The sequence below is a fragment of the Berghia stephanieae genome, chromosome 6, assembly GCF_034508935.2.
Source record: "Berghia stephanieae isolate SIO BIC M18660-M18661 chromosome 6, UCSD_Bste_1.3, whole genome shotgun sequence".
NCBI lineage: Eukaryota > Metazoa > Mollusca > Gastropoda > Nudibranchia > Aeolidiidae > Berghia > Berghia stephanieae.
Window position 1 is genome coordinate 19,501,226 of NC_088365.1, and position 22,545 is coordinate 19,523,770.

The window sequence follows — 22,545 nt, forward strand, 5'->3', positions numbered from 1 at the left end:
ATTATGTCGGAACGAACCAGATGCTTAAAAGCCGAATTAAATGTTAAAACTGGTCAAAAATATAAATTGTTGGCATTAGCACCCTAAAATATGGCATCCATTCTCCCCATAAAACATACAAACTCAACACAAGTCTGATATTTCTGGCTATAAATTCAATATTCAACATCTTAACTATCCTGACTTAATACCGTTTTGAGGCCAAGGGTCACATTTGTCCTAAATTAAGTGTGAACTTTGGAACTTTGCATTTACATTGGTTGGTATTCTCAGCTAGAAGGGAAACAGTTTAATATGTGACCCTTCGCCTCAAAACGGTATTAAGTCGGGTTGGTTAAGTTGTTGAAATTTGAATTTACAGCCAGAAATATCAGACTTGTGTTGAGTTTGTATGTTTTATTGAGGAGAATGGCAATCATATTTTAGGGTGCTAATGCCAACAAAATATATTTTTGACCAGTTTAACATTTAATTCGGCTTCTAAGCATCTCGTCCGTTCCGACATAATACCGTTTTGAGACGATGAGTCACATATGTGCTGATTTGACAAAACCCGTCTGTTGTCTCACGAGCTAGTACTAGTATTGAGATATGAGCTCGTAAAGGTAGACAATCGTTGTCTGCATGGCTTTTGGTTTTTCATTTCATCGTTTTTATTATCCATTCAAATATATTCTTATGAAAGTATTTTACAGTTTGAAGCTTATAGACAATTTAATTTTTAAAACATTTCTGAGTTCTATCGAATCGTAATAAATATGCATGTCTTGTCTTTAAAAGCGATTTTCTGCGTTTTAAAATATTTATTAAAAAAAGACCCCTTCCCTTGTAATGTGAATACCTTCGGCCTTAATAGAGATAATTACAAAATTCAAACTTCATTTTATCAAGAAATAGTGTTTCTATTGAAATATTATGGGATTCGAATTTTTCCGACATCCAATTGGTTTTGCTAGATAATCACACACGTACACAGTGATTTTTATAAGATAATATTTTCTCGTATCGATAATGCATGTTATATACTGCCTATACATAATTTTACTGAAATAGTTATGCCACCTTTATGCAACCTATTCATTTTAATTAGTACGCCGAAGATATTGCGCTATATAGATAGTATACGCTTGACGAAGAAGCTCATAACATTGCCATCCGGAAGTAAAACGGACCAACACACAAAACTGTGTATCAATGAACGTTTATAGTCAGGTTAATACAGTTCAGCGAGCATTACTCATAAACGCGGATGGCAAAAAACAATAACAAAGACCTGAGTGACGTCATCTTCGAACTATCTATAGATAGAATGAAGATGACGTCACTCTGGTCTTTGTTATTATTTTTTGCCATCCACGTTTGTGAGTGATTCACACTAACCTGTATTAACCAGACTATAAACGTTCATGGATACACTGTTTTGTGTGTTGGTCCGTTATATTCCGGATGGCAATGTTGTGAGCTTCTTAGCCAAGCGCATACTATCTATATTGCATTTCAAATCCATTATCGGAAAGGAAAGTTTGGATGTCAAAGAAGCAAATGAAATTACATTAACTCACTCAACCCTAACACCGACTATATCCGTAGTTTACCCCGGTTTCTTTTAGCCCAGGCATATTTATTACATTTTTATGAGACAAATTATAGGAATGAGATAAGCGGAAGAGCAGCGTCCCTTAAATGAACGTCACCTTACAGAGAGAACGTCAAAATGGTTTTACGCCGCATGCGTCTCTCTCGTCCTCGCTTTCGGTGAAGTGTCTCATGCCGCACAACCAACATGACGTTCTCTCTCTAATAACTTTTCCGATCGTGACTTCCAATCAAGGGACGCTACTCTTCCGCTAATCTCATTCCCTATAGAGGAGGAGACAAATTATATAAAATCTAATGTTATTAGTTTTTACATGTTAATGGTAGTTGAATAAAACTATCTGTGTACATGCTCATTTTTAAAACATTTTTTTTTCCAATTTTGAAAAGTAGCAAAAATCTCCAGGATTGAGTGAGTTAACGCCTCTGATTTTATGAATGAATAAATGTATGACAAATATGACAATGATCGTGATCTGTGTACATAAAAAGGTAGACACTTGTATTGTGAATTTTGTATGAGGCGCACGTGAGTTGAGTGAATGTTCACGGTAATGTTTTGTTAAAAAACAAAACAACAGAATGTGGAATATCATTTGTAACCCATCGTCTCAAAACGGTATTATGTCGGAACGAACCATATTCTTAAAAGCAGAATTAAATGTTAAACTGATCAAAAATATAAAATGTTGGCATTAGCACCCTAAAATATGGCATCCATTCTCCTCAATAAAACATACAAACTCAACACAAGTCTGATATTTCTGACTATAAATTCAATTTTCAACATCTTAACTATCCCGACTTAATACCGTTTTGAGGCAAAGGCTCACATTTTGGAACTTGCTGTACTGTAAAGAATAAATTTTAAAAATCCCTGCTTGAGTTTGAGTTATTTTTTAATCTAACTTCTAAGAGGAAGAATTTTTTATTCATGAATATACAATTCGAAAAAAAAAAGTTCTTTAGTTGTGGGTATATGTAATTGGATTCAATAGTCTGATGTCACGTCCGCCCAGCAGCTTGGTTCTAAACAAAGAAAATCGGTACTTTTTATTCGTCAGGCTGTCTAGAACTTTTTCACATGTCATGTGATCAGACTGTATAAAAGTCAAAATATGATCAGATTTATAATGCCTTTCTCCTTTGGATACACTTGTATGATCGTCGGAGAAGTATTTCATAAGGACAGCCGCCATTGTTCCGATAGTTTAGAACCAGTTGCTAAGTTACTATGCGTCATTACGAGGGAAGTGACGTCAAGACTGTTGAAGTCTATTGCCATGCAAAATTCCACTGCAATACAACCATTCGTTTTAAAGATAAAAACTTCTAAGCTTGAAAAAAAAACAACCCTCACATAGCGTCGATCAACTCATCAAAACAAATGTGACTATGTGGTTTTGTGGTATGACACTCGCTTTCGGATAGGAAGGCCCTGGGTTCGAGCCTCGCTCGGCGCATAGTTAGTCCTTGGAAAAGACACTTTACTCACATTCTCTCACCGTACTCAGGTGTGAAATGAGTACCAGGCTGTCAACAGCGTTGTCTCTGACGGAAAAAAAATTGTAATATCTCCTAACAGGCGTCATATCTCGTTCTACATGTTACGTGTTGTTGTTGGTCAGGGACCCTTTGTAAAGCGCTTTGAGCACACTTAGTGGATATTCCTCTATATCAAAGCTCAATAAAGTAATAAAATTAAAAGCTATTTGAATGTACTGTATTTATTTCTGAAGCGTCATTAGCAAATACATAAAAACATGATTTGTGCAAAGGAACAAATTATTCATCATAATAAATTGATATTGATTAAAACTAAATCGTAAACAACTGACACTGAAGGGAAATAGGGTGTAATTGATACAAATATTACACGTATTAAAATGTATGGAACACAATTAATTAGTTGACAATAAATTTGAAGAAATATTTTGGCTCGCGTTTATTGTGATAACGATGGTGACGATGGTGATGAGCATAATGATGATGGTGGTGGTAATGATGTGATGATGATGATGATGATGATGATGATGATGATGATGATGATGATGATGATGATGATGATGATGATTATGATGATGATGACGAGGAGGAGGAGGAAGAGGAAGAGATGAATCAATGAAGAGGTGGTGGTCAGAGTGTTGGGGATTATTGATAGTGACGGTAGTAAGTATAATGATAGTGGGGATGGCAAATAAAGATGATGGTGACAATGATAATACGAGTAGGACAATGACGAATAAACTATCAATGATAATAAGTTGGTGATAAATTCAATAAGCAGTGGCGAATATTGTTAGACTGGTACAACAGCTGGTACTAACCTAAGTACAGCTATGTGGTCTAGTGGTATGAGAGAGAGAGAGAGAGAGAGAGAGAGAGAGAGAAAGAGAGAGAGACAGAGAGAGAGGGAGAGAGAGAGAGAGAGAGAGAAAGAGAGAGAGAAAGAGAGAGAGAGTGAGAGAGAGAGAGTGAGAGAGGGAGAGAGAGAAAGAGAGAGAGAGAGAGAGAGGAGAGAGAGAAAGAGACAGAGAGAGGGGAGAGAGAGAGAGAGAGGGGGGAGAGGGAGAGAGAGAGAGGGAGAGAGAGAGAAAGAGAGAGAGTGGGGGAGAACTACCGACTGAGCTATCCAGTCTCCATACCCTATTTTCCGAACGTTTCGGATCCACCCAATTTTTTACAAAAATTCTGTACTGACAAAAACAAAACAAAACAAAAACACAAAAAAACAAACAAACAAAAGCTTTCCTTGCCACGACACAAAAAATCGAACTATTTATTTAGATAAACCAACACTCTGTATGGATACAGATAGTATGCACTTGGCTTAGAAGTTCATAACATTGCCATCCGGAAGTATAACGGACCAACACACAAAACTATGTGTAATCATGAACTTTTATAGTCTGGATATGATAACACATAACATTTTCATCTTGGTCATTTCCATTCCATAGACTAAGTTGATTTTGAGCGTGTCCCATTTACTTTGTTTGTAAAAGTAATCACCTCTTACAGTAATGAACTGGTTTAGGGTTAGGATTGGGGTAAGGGTTAGGGTTAGGGTTAGGTTTCAAAGTTTCAAAGTTTATTCAATCTTAGGCTTTCGCCAATAAATCAACAATTTGAGGACAACATACATGAAAGTGGGGAAAAAAAAGGTAAATGGAACCAAAAAATAAACCGATACACCACACGAAAATACAACAATCGTAATACCATCAATACGTACAATAATAATAATAATAATAATAATAATAATAATAATAATAATAATATAATAATACTATAATGATAATAATATAATAATAATAATAATAATAATAATAATAATAATAATAATAATAATAATAATAATAATAATAATAATAAAGAAGAAGAAGAAGAAGAAGAAGAAAAGAAGAAGAAAAGAAAAGAAAAGAAATATCAATAATAATAACAATAACAATAATAATATTACCATCATCACTACTACCCCAATCATCACCGTTACCACCACCATTACCATTATCACTACCACTATCACCATCACTTTTACATTTCTAATCAGTTTTTTTCATTAAAAAAAAAAAATTAGGGTATGGACTCCTTGGCGCAAACTAGATTTTTTCTGAGCCTCTTTCCACCTTTGCAGTGAATGTTTAGCTAGGTCCTTTCGATCAGGTGGTTACTTAAGTACTTTCGATGGACTAGTAACCTCTCAATTGGATAACAAGAAATGTGTAATGTCCCTTCAACGCCACAGAGACCGGGATAGGCTCCAGCTACATGGTTTATAGATGACTTTGAAAGACAACTTTTAATCTTGATTTACTCAATCCCCCCCCCTCCCCACTTTTTTTTCCCCCTCATTTTCCCTGAATTGTCAATAAGCAGCAAGTCTATTTCTGTGCAGACTAATATATTAAGGGTTTTCAATTATTACAATCGTTTTTCGTAAAAAATGATAAACTATGCAACTATTCGTTGACAAAACACTTTATGGACATTTTTAGCCACAAGGAATTTCGGCTTCAAATATCAATAGAATATTACGACCTCCAGCTTGTCAAATTCTCGTTTAACTCACTCAACCCTAACACCGACTATATCCGTAGTATACCCGGGGATACTTTTACCCCATGACTATTTATTACATTTTCCCTGAGACAAATTATAGGCGTAGTATCAAAGCTAATGTTCTTAATTTTCAAATGCCAATGGTAGTTGAATAAAACTATCTATGCACATGCTCATTTTTTATACATTTTTTTCTTATTTTGCAAAGCAGCAAAAATCTCTAGGATTGAGTGAGTTAAGAGACTTTAAAGTGGTCTCGGATGAAATCTTTTTGACAAATTGTGTGTTATTTAAACAATCAACATGTGCCGGAATGATCTGAATGTATGTCAGTAAATTCTGAACAATTGTGTATGAAAGGTGCCAGACACAACAAGAAAGAAAAATACAAGAAAAAAAAAAGACCATTCCCAAAAAATCAGTCTACCTCGACTTGGGATCGAACCTCAGACCTTCTGATTACCGGTCAGACGTGCTAACATTAACGAATGGTAACCATTGATGGTAGCACGTCTGACCGGTAATCAGAAGGTCTGAGGTTCGATCCCAAGTCGAGGTAGACTTATTTTTTGGGATGGTCTTTTTCTTCTTGTATTTTACTTTCTTTATTTGTCTGACACCTTTCATATACAATGTTCAGATCTTTATCTTATAGGGAATGAGATTAGCGGAAGAGTAGCGTCCCTTGATTGGACGTCACCCATAGTCTGTGACGTCAGAGAACGTCATGTTGGTTGTGCGCATGCGTCTCTCGTCTCGCTGCCACGAGGACGAGAGACGCATGCGCACAACTAACATGACGTTGTCTCTGTAATAACTTTTCTGCCGGTGACGTCACAGACTATGGGTGACGTCCAATCAAGGGACGCTACTCTTCCGCTAATCTCATTCCCTATACCAGTGTCTGCTCCCTTGTTTCCTAATTTGATGTGTAAGTAAATTCAAACTTTAAAACATTTTCTCATTAGAAAACTATTCATTCTTCTACAAATGACGAATGAATTAAAGACCCCAAATCCTCTATTTTTTATATAGGGAATGAGATTAGCGGAGGAGTAGCGTCCCTTGATTTGGACGTCACCGGCGGAAAAGTTATTAGAGAGAGAACGTCATGTTGGCTGTGCGCATGCGTCTCTAGTCCTCGCTTCCGGAGACACTTCACCGAAAGCGAGGACGAGAGAGACGCATGCGCAAAACCATGTTGACGTTCTCTCTGTAAGGTGAAGTCCAATCAAGGGACGCTACTCTTCCGCTAATCTCATTCACTATAGAAATTCAATTTTAAGATGATGAATCACCCCGACACTCAGAGATGCACATATTATGTACTAGCAGGTCTAATATCCGAACACAATAATCATGGGCTTGACTTAATTAACATCATTGTAATGGGACAGAGTTTGCGGTTGGTTTGAGAGTAGCCTACTGTATTTCCATTTCAACAATGAGCCCATAACAATTAGGGTTATCAAACCTGCAAATATGTACGTGTTGTCTCCAACATGTTATCGTTTTGAGACGATGGCTCACTTATTTGAATAACAAGTATTCTGATCTATGCGGCTATGTGGTCTAGTGGTATGACACTCGCTTTCGGGTCGGAAGGTCCTGGATTCGAGCCTCGCGCGCGGCGCATAGTTGAGTCCTTGGAAAAGGCTCTTTACTCACATTCTCTCACCATACTCAGGTGTAAAATGAGTACCTGGCCGTTAACAGCGTTGTCTTTGTCCGAAAAATTGTAATATCGCCTAACAGGCGTTATGTCCCGTCCTACATGTTAAATGTTGCTGTTGACTAGGGACCCTTGTAAAGCGCTTTGAGCACATTTACTGGATATTGCGCTATATAAAGCTCAATTTTTAACAAAAGTGTTTTAGTTTTGTTGATGTACGATAGTTTGGACCATTCATGACCCCTCCCCCTCCCCCATTCCAACCAACCCATGGTCTCAGCTGTAACATCAGACAGACAACATTTGGTACCGGAATCAAATTTTCCAATTTCGATCTCCCCTTTTTAAACTCAATAATATTCTTACGATTGGGAAAAAGTTGTGAAAATTCACTCAACAAATAATAAATTTATTCTCATAATTTGATACATGACAAAAAACTATTTAATAAGCTAGGAGATATTCGCTTCAAAAAATAATATAATAATATAACCACCGATGCTTTTAATTTCACCGTTTTAATTAAATGAACGGTTTAAGAAAATAAGCAACAAAGTACATTACAGTTAATTTAAAATGAAATTATTAGTTGTAATTCCACAGTGAATCATTTTTATTTTTGGAGAGAGATATCGATTCAAGACTGGTAGAACAAGTGTTAGACACGGAACAAACACTGCAATAGGGAATGAGATTAGCGGAAGAGTAGCGTCCCTTGATTGGACGTCACCTTACAGAGAGAACGTCAACATGGTTTTGTGCATGCGTCTCTCTCGTCCTCGCTTTCGGTGAAGTGTCTCATGTCGATTTCACCGGAAGCGAGGACGAAAGACGCATGCGCAAAACCAATATGACGTTCTCTCTCTAATAACTTCTCCGCCGGTGACGTCCAATCACGGGACGCTACTCTTCCGCTACTCTCATTCCCTATAAATGGGCATAACAACAAGAGATGAAGTGAGTAGGAAAGTGCCAGAAGACAATAGAGAATAAATATTTCGCGGCGGTGATGGGGGTTTGAACCCGCGACCTTACTGGTACGACAACTCCGCCTGGCCGGGGAGAGCGTGACTCTACCGTATCAATTCCACGATGTGGATAGCTCATACGATAGAGTCACGATCTCCCCGGCCAGGCGGAGTTGTCGTACCAGTAAAGTCGCGGGTTCAAACCCCCATCACCGCCGCGAAATATTTATTCTCAATTGTCTTCTGGCACTTTCCTACTCACTTCATCTCTTGTTGTTATAAACATAAGTGCCTGCTGCTCCACTCACTTTTATGAAATAAATAGGCAATTCGCTAAAGCATAAATAAATAAAAGAGGACAATCAGAAAATCAATTTTTTAAATTTCAACAAAATGGCAGTCAAATGTCTTTAGTATAATTTGTTATTACTTCACTTTGACTTCCGTTAAAAGAAAAAATATACAAAAAAAAAAAAATATCTTAAAAAGGAAAAAGAAAAGAAAAATCAACAGCAAAAATAATCAAATAAAAGAAAAACAAAAATACATTTTAAAAAAACACCCTCAACTTAAAAACATGCAAACCCCACTCCCAAATAAACAAACTAAAAAAAAAAACACCAGTCAAAAACAAAAACAAACAAACATACAAACGAAAAACAAAACAAAACAAGGACAAAGCATTAAAACGAGATCTTAACTCTTTCCAGGCGGGCTTTGATAATGCTCTAACCTAATAATATCAGGTCTGATTGAAAGAAAAGTCGTTGTGATTCAAATCGGCCTAAAACAAAAAAACGGTTAGAACCATCGAGAGGCATGAGACCAACAAATTGAAATAAATTATTGCTCTCTTCTTTTACAGCTAAACGCGGGAAGTGTAGCTATTATCACCGATGGATTAAATTTTACAAGACTAGGCGAAAGAAAAAAAATATATTTCAAAGTAAATGAGATACAGGTAAACGTTCACCACTAAATGGCCCGCAGAACCGGAGTTTATTTCAGTTTTCTGTAGCATAAATTATGGAGATTGGCATTTGTTTGCTACCCTTGAGGACGCAAGTTACCTTGACAGAAACAGCAACCCTATCCCTGCTGGGTGGAGAGAGAGGAAGGGAGGAGTTTGGGGTGGGGGGGGGGGGGGGGGGTGTGTGTGGAGAACATACACAATTTTGAAAGCACCCGGGATTGATACTGGTCATTTTTGTTTGTGAAGCAATTGCTCTACCACTGTGCCATCGGGACTGAGAAAAATAATCTAAATGATGTAAAAAACGTAACAAAAACAAAACATTCATTGATTAGTATGGCCAAATTTTTAGTATTGAAAACTAAAATTAAATAAACGTGGTTAATGGAGATACAAAAAAAAAAAATACAAAAGCGAGAAACGAACAAAGCAAAGAATATTGATACAAAAGCACGTATTGTACAAATTCACAATTGCATAGAAATAAGCGGTCAGTTAAATTTATGACAACAACAATTTGTATCAAGAAGAATTTTCAAATCTGAGATTAGTTATTTATGGAAACTTAAAAGCGATTAAAGGATATATTCGTTTATTGGTTTTTGTCTGTTATGGGATTGAATAAATCCACCTTTTGTATTATCATAATGCAAATACATCAATGTTACGAATTCTCCTCCTCCTCTTCCCCTTCCTCCTCCTCCTCTTCTTCCTCCTTTTCCTCCTTCTCCTTCTCCCAATCCACTCCTCCCCCCATCTCATCTTCCTCCTCCTCCTCCTCCTCCTCCTCTAACACCTTCTTCTTCTTCTTTTTCTCCTCCTCCTCCTCCTCCTCTTCCTCCTGCTCCTCCTCTTCCTCCTCCTCCTCCTCCTTCCTCCTCCTCCTCCTCCTCCTCCTCATAATCTCAGGTAAAGTCAAGGATTTTCTTCTGACCTTCCTGTCTACACAGCAGCGATGTTAAAATTAGACATGGCGGAAAGTACTTTGCGATATTGACTTGCGTTCTATCTAAAGATTAACAAGCACTTGCTATTGTTCATTTCACGCAATAGAAATCGGCTTTAATTCCGGTTCATCGGCTTTATTGGTTCTGAAGTGCTAGTACTTTTTTCTTTCTTTAAGTCCTGAAGAGAAGACTTAAATTTTATGTTTCTCTTCAATAATTGACCTTAAACTTTACCATTCGTCTCATCCGGTTCATTCAGCATCCCGGTTTAATACTGACTTGAGACGATGGGTCACAGATTCTTAACCCTTTCTTTACCATCTAAGGCAAAATCGTCACATTTGTTGTGAAACAATATACATTTTTTCTTATTACGATTGATTTTGTATATCAAAAACTTTGAAGAATGATCTTTGTTTAATCAATAAGAACATAAAGTTGTTTTGTAGAGAGCATGTTTGAGTTTAAAATCATCAACTTTTCTGCTATAAATAAGCCTGCTATTTTGGGAAAATGCTGAAAATGATGGGTAAGTAAAGACTTAAACAAGACCCCAAAAACTAGGTAGCAAAATTTAAAGAATACGAAAAATATATTACACGATGATCCTAGAAAAAACAACAACCCAACCCAACACCTTCATATTGAGTATTGATTAAAAAACAAACAAACAAACCCCGAGACGTAAAATTTATTATATTCAGTTAACTGTCGTACTCTGGAGACGAGTATTTAAGAAAATGGCCAGAAAACTCGTCCTTCAAATATTGATCGATTTAAATGACCCTCGTCTTGACAAAAGCTCTCAAACCTGGGACCTCGCGAGGTCTTTGATAGAGACCCAGGTTTGAGAGTTTTTGCTAAGATCAGGGTCATTTAAATAGATCGATGTTTGAAGGGTTGGATTTTGTGGCCAAATTTTAATATAGTGTCTTTCTAGAGTTTGGCAGTTAATAACTGGTCAATACGCCTTCATCAGTTACTCCAAATTGAAGATAATAAATAGAGGTGCCTAAATGAGTCAATCAAATGGAGATAAAGATAAAGGGAGTAAATCTGACTCATGCATGAACAACACAAAACAAACGACGTTTCGGCCCTTGACCTTTTTCAAGTAAACACAGAATACATGTATATTTATATTAGATTGTCATAATAATATAGATGAAAAATTGCCAATATTATTATGACAATATAATATAAATATACATGTATTCTGTGTTTACTTGAAAAAGGCCAAGGGCCGAAACGTCGTTTGTTTTGTGTTGTTCACTCATGAGTCAGATTTACTCCCTTTATCTTTATCTCCAAACTGAAGAGAGTTGAGTGTTTAATTATAAAACGCAACATATCATCGGTTCAATTGTCGAATAGCAAACTATAGATAGAATGCGCTTGGCCAAGGAGTTCACAACATTGCCATCCGGAAGTATAACGGACCAACACACAAACTCTGTGTAACCATGAACTTTTATAGTCTGGTTAATACAGTTTAGTGAGAACAACTCACAAACGCGGATGGCAAAAACAATAACAAATGCCTGAGTGACGTCATCTGCATACTATCTATATACATAATACACTAGACCTATAGATAGAATGCGCTTGGCCAAGGAGTTCACAACATTGCCATCCGGAAGTATAACGGACCAACACACAAACTCTGTGTAACCATGAACTTTTATAGTCTGGTTAATACAGTTTAGTGAGAACAACTCACAAACGCGGATGGCAAAAACAATAACAAAGGCCTGAGTGACGTCATCTGCATACTATCTATAGGTATTATAATGTCATCTTGCTAAAAAGAACGAAACTTCTCTATGACAAATATCCTAATAGTGTCCACTCTGTCCTCTCATGACCAGTATATTATTATCTTTGTTCTAAGACATCAATCTGATATGATGATATTACTGTATTATTATTATTATTATTATTATTATTATTATTATTATTATTATTATTATTATTATTATTATTATTATTATTATTATATATTATTATTATTATTATTATATATTATTATTATTATTATTATTATTATTATTATTATTATTATTATTATTATTATTATTATTATTATTATTATTAATATTATTATTTACAAGGACAAATTATACTCCAAAAGATTTATTTTTTTAAAAAGAAGAAAAAAACGAAATAAAAAAGCCAAAAAAGTCAAACAAAAAGTCAAACAAAATAAATAAAAAAGAAACGGAAGTAATTAACAGGAGTGAGATTGACAACTACCCACAGGCCAGTGTAACACGAGAAAGTCGTCCTCCCACGCGAAAAGAGGAACTCCGGAAGAAAAGTGGGGTTCGAAAACCACCCCCCTCCCCCTCCTTTTACAAGATGAGATTCACCTACGCAAGGCAAATTTACTTCCCACTACATAATAATAATATAACAACCTTGCCTAAATTTACGATTAATATAGATAAAAATAATAATAATAATAATAATAATAATAATAATAATAATAATAATAATAATAATAATAATAATAATAATAATAATAATAATAATAATAATAATAATAATAATAATAATAATATATAATATAATAATAATATATAATAATAATAATACTAATAATAATAATAATAATAATAATAAATAATAATAATAATAATAATAATAATAATATAATAATAATAATAATAATAATAATAATAATAATAATAATAATAATGTACTTTATTCATCCAAAAGGAAATTTTTGTACTTATTATAGATAGTATGCGCTTGGCGAGGAAGCTCATAACATTGCCATCCGGAAGTATAGTGGACCAACACACAAAACTGTGTGTATCCATGAACTTGTATAGTCTGGTTCATACAGTTTAGTGAGAAGTATTCATAAACGTGGATGGCAAAAAAAAAAAAAAAAAAAAAACCAAAACAAAACAATAACAAAGACCTGAGTGACGTCATCTTCGAACTATCTATAACAACCTTGCCTAAATTTACGATTAATATAGATAGTATGCGCTTGGGTAAGAAGCTCAAAACATTGCCATCCGGAAGTATAACGGATCAACACACAAAACTATGTGTAACCATGAACTTTTATAGTCTGGTTCATACAGTTTAGTGAGAATTACTCATAAACGCGGATGGCAAAAAACAATAACAAAGACCTGAGTGACGTCATCTTCGAACTATCTATAGATAGATTTGGCTATAACTAAAAAAAATTATAAAAATGCAAAAACAATTGTTGGACATAAAGTAAATCAAAATTTCGAATGTAATTTATAATAATCGCCATTGTCTAAATAAAAAAGGAATGCTTAAATATAATTTTATATAGAAATAAAAATGTATATAAATGTCATAACAAGTCAAGATAAAAATGATGTCATGTCGTTGATAAGTAAGAGAAATGTCAGGTACATTATTTGCATTACGTATAAGTCAAATGTAGGAAACCATCAACAAATTGAAGAACAACCAAAATAAAAAAAATAGATAGGTTAGAAATATGTTAATAGAACACCAACTATTTAAGTAATTAATCAATCATTTAGGGACATAACTCATCGGTTTCGTATGTTACATACAATGTTACAATGTTACAATGGTACAATGTTACAATGCCAAGAAAGGTAACATCGATCATTTATCATTTTACATGGATAATCACATAGTGGATTTGTATTACAACTCGGTGACGCAAAAAGCGGGTCTAGTTGCATGCATGCACAATGTGTTGGCATTTTATTTGTTAAATTCACTCCTTCAGTGAGATCACTTAATTAATGTGAAGTGGAAATATCTAGTTGTGGAAATTGTTGAGGTCATCAAGTAAATTTTCATTTTTGTCTTTGAAAAATGGCCGTGGCCTGACGAGTGTTCAGATGGGAATAAGTAATAACGCACAGTGCACAAAATTATAAGATCTACGCGAAGAAGTCCAACAATTAAAATCCTCAGCATGCGCGCGCACACACGCACAATCAATCAAATACGCATACATACACACGCGCGCACTCACATACAAACACACACACAAACACACACAGATGCATACATCTCATTGGCACCAAGCAAGTCATTGAAATCGATTTTTGAGACCCATCGCATCAGAATGGTATTATGTCGGGATGTACCAGGTGCTTAAAAGTCAATGTTGAGTTAAATATATAAACATTGAGTTAAATAATAGATTTAACTCAACATTGACTTTATTCTATAAACATTGAGTTAAATAAAACTCCGCCAGTGCCGGCAATAAGCACGGATGAGAAAGGAGGAGGGTTAGGCGTAGGGCCAGCAATTCCACCTTGGAAAACACAAGCCGCTATAGAAACGTCGACGAAAGAAAAAAAAAAGTATGTTAAATAAACCAGTTGACTGCCGTATTCTGAAAAAACAAACAACATATTTTAAGTTTTGGCCAAAAAATCGTCCTTTAAATATCGACCGCACTCTGGAAAAACACGTAATTAAAAATTTGACCAGAAAACTCGTCCTTAAAATATCAACCGTACTCCGGAAAGACACGTATTAAAAAAATTGGCCAAAAATCTCGTCCTCAACTATCGATCTATATTCGAAGGACGAGATTTCTGGCCAAGTTATTTAAGTCTTTCCAGAGTTTGGCATTTAAATGATTAAACCTCCTTATTGACCACAGTGATTAAAAAAAAAACATTTCAAAAACTTTCTAATTTTTATCATTTTGACACAAAACAAAATTTTCGCCATCTTTCTCATTCCCACATAATACCATATTGTCGAGATGGGTGACATTTGGCCAATATTACATTGATCCAGTTAGTTAAACATCTAAAACTATCATGCACTTTAGTTATCAATAATTACAGCACCAGATTCTTCATCTTCATCATCACCAAAGCAACAGCAATGGACAGCAACGTGCTGCCAGAGCCAGCTCCAATTGGAGCAGTACCATTGTTATCATCTTTAAGTCCATCCTCGTCACCGTCACCGTCACCACCAGAATTACTCCCCCTTACTTCAGCAACATTCCCTACATTTGCAGGAGAATCGGTGAGCTTGTTACCCCCCTTTCCCTTGCCGTTGTTGCCGTTGTCGTTGACGTTGACGTTCTCCTCATCAACTGTCTTAACGTTTTTGTCGACAGGCTTAACGTCCCCCTTTCCAGATACGCCATAACCACCGCCATTGTTGATGTTGTCATTGTTGTTGTTGTTACTATTGCCGTCTCCTTGCTTGACGATATCCACAACATCCGGGTATTCACCATGATGGGACCCTCCAATTCCCGGCTTTTGTTTCCCAACCGTATATATAACACTCCTCTGAGCTCTCTTCGCACATGCCGGAGGAATAAAATCCTGGAAATAAGAAAAAGAAAAAAAAGAAAAAGAAATTCATTTAAATTAACAAAATAAAGAGGAAGAAAAAAAGAAAATTATTACCGCAAATGGTGAAATGTCAAGAGTATTTCATCTACTTTGAATACTCAGAATGCTCATTTATCCACCATGATAATCCGTCATCTGCAAACGCATTAATTTTTATGGCCCAACCCCCGCCCCCCCCCCAAAAAAAAAAATAAAAAATAAACCCTTTAAAATTAGAGAAAAAATGAAAAGAAAATGAAAAAAAAATAAGTGTCCGCTTTCCCAACACAAACTATGGACTTATTTATATCAAATTACTTTTACATTAAGCAATTGTAAAATCTTTATTTTTTTTTAAATCTGCCTCACAAAAAACAGAGAACAGGTAGCTCAAAGAAAACACCCAGCGCCATCAACAGCAACAACAACAAAAGCTAATAGGCGTAATTAATTAAATAATTAATTGTATGACTTGCTGTCTTAACAAAGCTCTGCATGGTTCAGTAAATATGAGCCACGTGTGTGTTTGTGTGTGTGTGTGTGTGTGTGTGTTTGTGTGTGATTTGATGGTAAGACTTTACAAATACAGACAGTTTATGATATTCCCTGTATCATGGATAGGCCTGCTATCTCACATCTTTATGATCAATGGAAATATCTACTCCAAAACCAGCGCAAAGAAATTGTTCACCACAACAATGTTTAATCAAGCCCATAATAGGGAATGAGATTAGCGGAAGAGTAGCGTCCCTTGATTGGACGCCACCCATAGTCTGTAACTCCGCGAGGACGAGAGACGCGGCATGCGCACAACCAACATGACGTTCTCTCTCTAATAACTTTTCCGCCGGTGACGTCACAGACTATGGGTGACAAGGACGAGAGACGCATGCGCACAACCAACATGACGTTCTCTCTCTAATAACTTTTCCGCCGGTGACGTCACAGACTATGGATGACGTCAAATCAATGGACGCTACTCTTTCGCTAATCTCATTCCCTATTATGTGTTTGATTATCAGATCCGCAAATATGGGCACGTCGTCCGTAGCCTTATAAACCATTAGCTACCTCGAATGTTTTCCTCAGGATGAGGGCCATTCTCCGGGGACAGTGCCGTTCAAATGGATGCTGCAGGCAGTTCATAATATCGGTTGTAAATCTGAGAGATAAACAAATGGATGGATGCAGGGGGGGGGGGGGGATTAATCGTTACGACAATCTATTGTTATGAAGAGTCCACCGTCTACATCACCACCACCGCCACCAATATCATTATCACTACTACCACCACCACCACCACTACAACCAACACCACCACCACAACCATCACCACCACCACCATCATCATCATCATCATTGTCGTCGTCATCATCGTCATCATCATCATCATCGTCGTCGTCGTCATCATCATCACCATCATCATCGTCATCATCATCATCATTATCATCACCATCACCTTCTTCATCATCATCATCATCATCATCATCATCATCATCATCATCATCATCATCATCATCATCATCATCATCATCATTATTCAATCAAGAGGAATAGCAAGACATGAACTCCATTTAAAAAGCTTTAATCCAGCTTCATATATTATGCAAGAAAACACAAAAAACAAATGATATGTGATATAGCACAGTAGTGGCCAAATGTGCTTAACTCTCTCCTCACCAGCCATTTTCAGGATTTCTCACAAAACGCCACACCCATCTAACACAAAAATACATTTTTTATCACTCAGAAATAATAGCAGTAAAATTATTGCGATACATAAATGATAATCTCTTTAGCAAAACACGCTCTAAATATACTGTTCATTTTCTTTACATTTTATGATGTACAAAAGAAACTTGAATAAGAAAAGTGTTGGTTTTATCGTAACGAATGTGACGATTTTCCTATAGTTGGTAAGGAGAGGGTTAACTCTCTCCTTACCAAGTATTTTTAGAATTTCCCCCGAAAATTCACTCCCGCGCAACACAAGAATTGATTTTTCTTACCAAACAAAAAAGGAACAAGTGAGCTCTATAACACAGTGTTTAGTACTTATAGCTGTAATCAAAGCATTCTTTACATTTTGTGGTGTACAAGAGAAATCAGAATGAGAAAATTGTCTGTTGCATCGTAACGAATGTGACGATTTTCTTATGTGTGGTAAGGAGAGGGTTAGGCGCTGCACAAGGGATCACAGGCCAAGATCGACCAATAACAACACAGGACGCTACACAGTGTTTGTAAGACACTATCATCTATTTTATCTTCTTCGATGGAGACAAAACCATAACACATGAGTTTGGTGGGAAATGTGTGTAAAAAGCCTTTTCAAGAACTCAAATAATATGCATCGCCGGGCCCACAGTGTAAATGTAAATGTTGCTGCTCGAAGCTCGAAGAAATAAATAACAATGTGAAATTGAATATAAGCTTCAATTTAATTACGAAAACAACGCCACTACCACCTAATCTCATTCATCTGTAGTGTTTCATTCAGCCTGTTTGTTGATAAAGGGGAAACACGAAAACGTCCATTTTTATCTGTTTTCCTAATTAAATTGAAATTTACATTCAATTTCACATTGTTATTTATGTCGTCCACGATCCTAATCTTAGACCTTTCAAGTCACAAGAACAGTGTCATAACGCTCTACCAAAAAAGCTACTCAAAACTGAAATTAAAAAAAAATAATTAAAAAATTGAGCTTTATATAGCGCAATATCCACTAAATGTGCTCAAAGCGCTTTACAAGGGGTCCCTGGTCAACAGCAACATTTAACATGTAGGACGGGACATGACGCCTGTTAGGATTACAAATTACAATTTTTCGGGCAAAGACAACGCTGTTAACGGCCAAGTACTCATTTTACACCTAAGTATGATGAGATAATATGAGCATAGAGTCTTTTCCAAGGACTCAACTATGCGCCGAGCGCGAGGCTCGAATCCAGGACCTTCCGATCCGAAAGCGAGTGCATACCACAAGACCACATAGCCGCACACATGTATTGCTGAATATCCTAAACTCTACTTACGTGCAAGCGATGTCAACCTGTTGTTTGGTGGCCATACTTTTCTGTGCAGGCGGCCAATTGGCCACTTCAGATTCCAGGAAGTTGATCTTCTGGACAAATTCAATTTTTGCCTCTTGCGCGCAAGGCTCATACTCTACTTTCGCTTTGGCCTCGCATTCGGCAAAATTCTCTATATCTGGAGATTGAAAAAAAGAAAGATACGGGGCATCTCATAGTTATTGTCAGGTGAAAATAGAAACAATTGAGAAACTGTCGGGAATAAAAGTATACTCCCAAACTGCCATGCGCCAAAAATTTCCCAAAACCAACCCCAAAACAAAACAAAACAAAAATTAATTTAAAAAAAAAGAACAAATTCAAAGGTTTGCATGTTTTGGATTTTCATTTTGAGTCTATTTATAGACGGAAGTGTTCCAGCGATTCGCAGCTTTGTTAAACTCGTATTCGTTTATTCTAAAATTTGTGTTACTTCTATCTATAGAAGAGTAAAGGAAGGTGTCCCAAACGTAAACAAAGGTCGAGAAGCACGTGGCAAACCACATGTTCCTGTCTTGACAGCTCACGTTCCAATGTAAATAATAGAAAAAAATAACCTTTAAAATTTGGCTGTTAGGTGGCAAAAGAAACACATATTCATAAATACTCGATCATGCATCAAATAATGTCTAGATATGGATATTTTATGGAACAAAAGGTAAAATTTTCTAAAATTTATCAAAAGTTACAGTCTATCTATTTTTAGACCAGAGCAAATTACTCCGCTGGTGTGAACAAAACGAGAATTATTCGGAGCCTGATTTTCATAATAATTTAGCCTTATAATATTATTTCTGCAACTGTTAGATTTTATGTAAACATATTTTCAATACTGAAAGTGTATTGCCTACAACTCAAACTACAAAATTGGGAGACCTATATTGTGCGTAAATTTTTCCGGTCCCTAACGGAAATCACTAGCAACTTGTTATTGTTTACGTTTGGGGCACCTTCCTTTACTGTTCTATAGAAGAGTAAAGTTGGTGCAATAAAATAAACAACATCACGTGACCGGATATTTGACATCAAACGTGACCCAGATTTTTTTATAAATGACCCGAACTATGCTGCAATTGACCTTTAGTAATGTCATGCGCATCCAACCAACTTTTTGTTTACATGTTGCTAAGGCAGCAAACTGAAGTTGGCGCGAATAAATTCAAGCTGTTTACTCCGAGTCTGAGATAGCTAGGGAGGCCACGATCATATTTTTTTATCGCCAAAATACCCCTTCTTTTATTTTATAGGAAAACCATAATCATGGTTCCCCCTCCTCCCGTAAACAAAACCATATCTGTGTCCAGGGAAACGAAGATGGTTGCTTGTCTTTGGTTAAGGCGGACCATACTTTTTTTTTTACAGCGTATCAAATGATCAAAGTCAAAGCATACGGTCAATGTAATGAAGAGAGTAAATTCGAATCTATCTCCTATCTCTTCGCTCAGATGACCCTTTTGACAGAAGACAACTACTACTTCTACACTATAACTATAACTGCACTACCACTACTGTATTATAACCACTGATACCACAAAACTATAGACTTTTATACTATCTAGAACTAATGGACCGTATGGCTTAGCGGTACGGTTTTCGTCTTGTCACAAAAGTCGAGCAATGCCAATGCTAAGTGTGATCAGTAATAGGATGGGTGACTAATCGTGAAAAATTATACACACATTACCCCACTCGATTGAATGAGTATCTGGCTACAGAAATGGCGGTTAGTGTAGTGACAGTTTAAGTACACAAGGGTCGCCTAACGGGCTGTATGACAAAGAAATATGGTTGCACACGGCTTGTTGAAGTGGGGGGATAAATATGAAACATTTTGAAGCGCATTGCTCACGGCTATCTGTAGAAATGCGCTGTATAAATATTCATATTTATGTACTTGGTCCAACGGATACTATTACTATTTCTACTACAAGACCTCTACTACTACTACTACTACTATTACTAATAATAATAATAATAATAATAATAATAATAATAATAATAATAATAATAAATAATAATAATAATAATAATAATAATAATAATAACAATATAATAATAATAACAATAACAATTATTATTGTTGTTGTCAGTATCACCGTTTATTAATGATTTAAAAAAGTGTTAAAGATACTTGCAAAATGTTGGTGTTGTGTGTGTTGTAGTAATCCAGCGACGCAACTCTGTACTGTCTACAACTACAAGAGACGCACAAGACCGTGGCACTAAACATCCCTGGCATGCATTTAGTCAAACAACATGAAAGCAACATTCACGGTAGCGTTAACTACGCCAAAGTCAAAGACAAAACAATAGTGACATACAACCAGGACATGACAGTAAGTGAGGTGGAAATTCTCAGAATTGAAAGCAGACACTTCAATGTCATATTACTGTCAACAAACCTCCACCAACGCCATTCAAGTGGCCAGTTACATCCACCATTAGTGAGAAACCAATGATTGTGATAGGTGACTTTAACTGCCACAGCACCAAATGGGATACAATGAGAACAACAAAAATGGAGATACTGTTGAGGAATGGGCTGACCAATATAATCTGACACTCTTCTATGACGCATGAAGCATCCCTTCCAAGCGCTTGCTGGAGAACAGGCTACAACCCAGACCTTGCATTTGTGTCTTCCAGATATGTCAAAAACTGTCGGCAACCCCATTCCAAAATCAGTATACAGACCTATCGCCATTGAGGTAGGATGAGTCATCTCTACGAGAACAAGCAAATTATATGAACTGTGTTCGTGGACCTGGCAGCTGCCTATGACACAGTAAATCATAGGAAACTGCTCCTAAAGGTTGCAAGGGTAACTCGTAACACAAAAATAGTTGCAATAATAAAATTCCTTATGTCAAACCGTCACTTTTTTGTGGAAATGGATGGGAAGAAAAGCAGATCACAAAAGAACGGACTCCCTCAAGGATCGGTACTTGCACATATCCTTTTCAACGTTTATACCAACGACCAACCTCATTTTGAGAACATCAGGGGGTTTCTATATGATCTGTGTCTTGTGTCCCAGGCATCTGATTTCAAGACCATTGAGGAGAGACTAACGGATGTCCTGGAGCCACTCTCTGAGGCCACATTTAAAGAACTCACTTGCCAACCCAGGAAAAACTCAAGTGTGTGCTTTCCATTTAAAGAACCGCCAAGCCTAAAGAAAACAGGAAACTGAACATCTGGAATGGGAACATATTGGATAAAAACACATTTCCCATGTACTTCGGTGTTACCGTAGACCGCACAATGTCCTTTTCTCAGAACACAAAGAAAACAAAAGCAAAGGTGGCCACAAGAAACAACTTCCTAAGAAAAGAGGCAAAAACTTACACGCCATGGGGAGCAGATCCGAAAACAGTCAGGACAACCATAGTAGCCCTCTGCTATTCATCAGCCAAATAGGTCTCACCAGTCTGAGTAAGATCCTGCCATGTCAAAATAACACCTGCCGGATCATTAGAGTAACTTGAAACCGACTGCAGTTCCAGTCCTCCATCGGCTGGCTGGCATTGCACCTCCATACATTCAAAGAGCCACTGATTCCAAAGCCCAGAAATATGAATAGAAAATGGAACCAAGGCACCCAAGGCACAGCCCAATGACAAGTAGACTGAAGTCGAGAAAGAGCTTCACGATGGAAGAAAGCATCAACCCTGACCATGCAGCTGTATACAGGCGTTCCACGTTGAGAGAGTGGAACAATCATGCAAATGAAGCTGTTGGAGATCTGAGAGAAGAACTGTCCTACGGAACTGAGCTCCCCAGGAATGAATTGGTAACACTGAACAGAGCACAGGCAAAACTTGTGAGAACAACTGGAAGCATGAAAAAGTGGGGGCTGGTTGAGAGTAGCTTGTGTACATGTGGGTGCCCAGAGCAGACATCCTTAGAGAAT

At 36.6% G+C, this 22,545-nt stretch overlaps 1 protein-coding gene across 1 annotated transcript in view; it reads right to left on the reverse strand.

Moving 5' to 3' along the window:
• Positions 1–13,443: 13,443 nt before the first annotated feature.
• The window catches only part of LOC144974629 (uncharacterized), a 131,970-nt gene continuing 122,868 nt past the window's right edge, over positions 13,444–22,545 (reverse strand). Inside the window, exons 4-6 of the mRNA XM_078917694.1 lie at positions 18,597–18,771; positions 16,629–16,719; positions 13,444–15,548 (exon numbers count right to left, since the gene is read on the reverse strand). Coding sequence (XP_078773820.1) covers positions 15,048–15,548; positions 16,629–16,719; positions 18,597–18,771 — 767 coding nt within the window. The 3' untranslated portion in view covers positions 13,444–15,047. The remainder of the gene's footprint in view (positions 15,549–16,628; positions 16,720–18,596; positions 18,772–22,545) is intronic.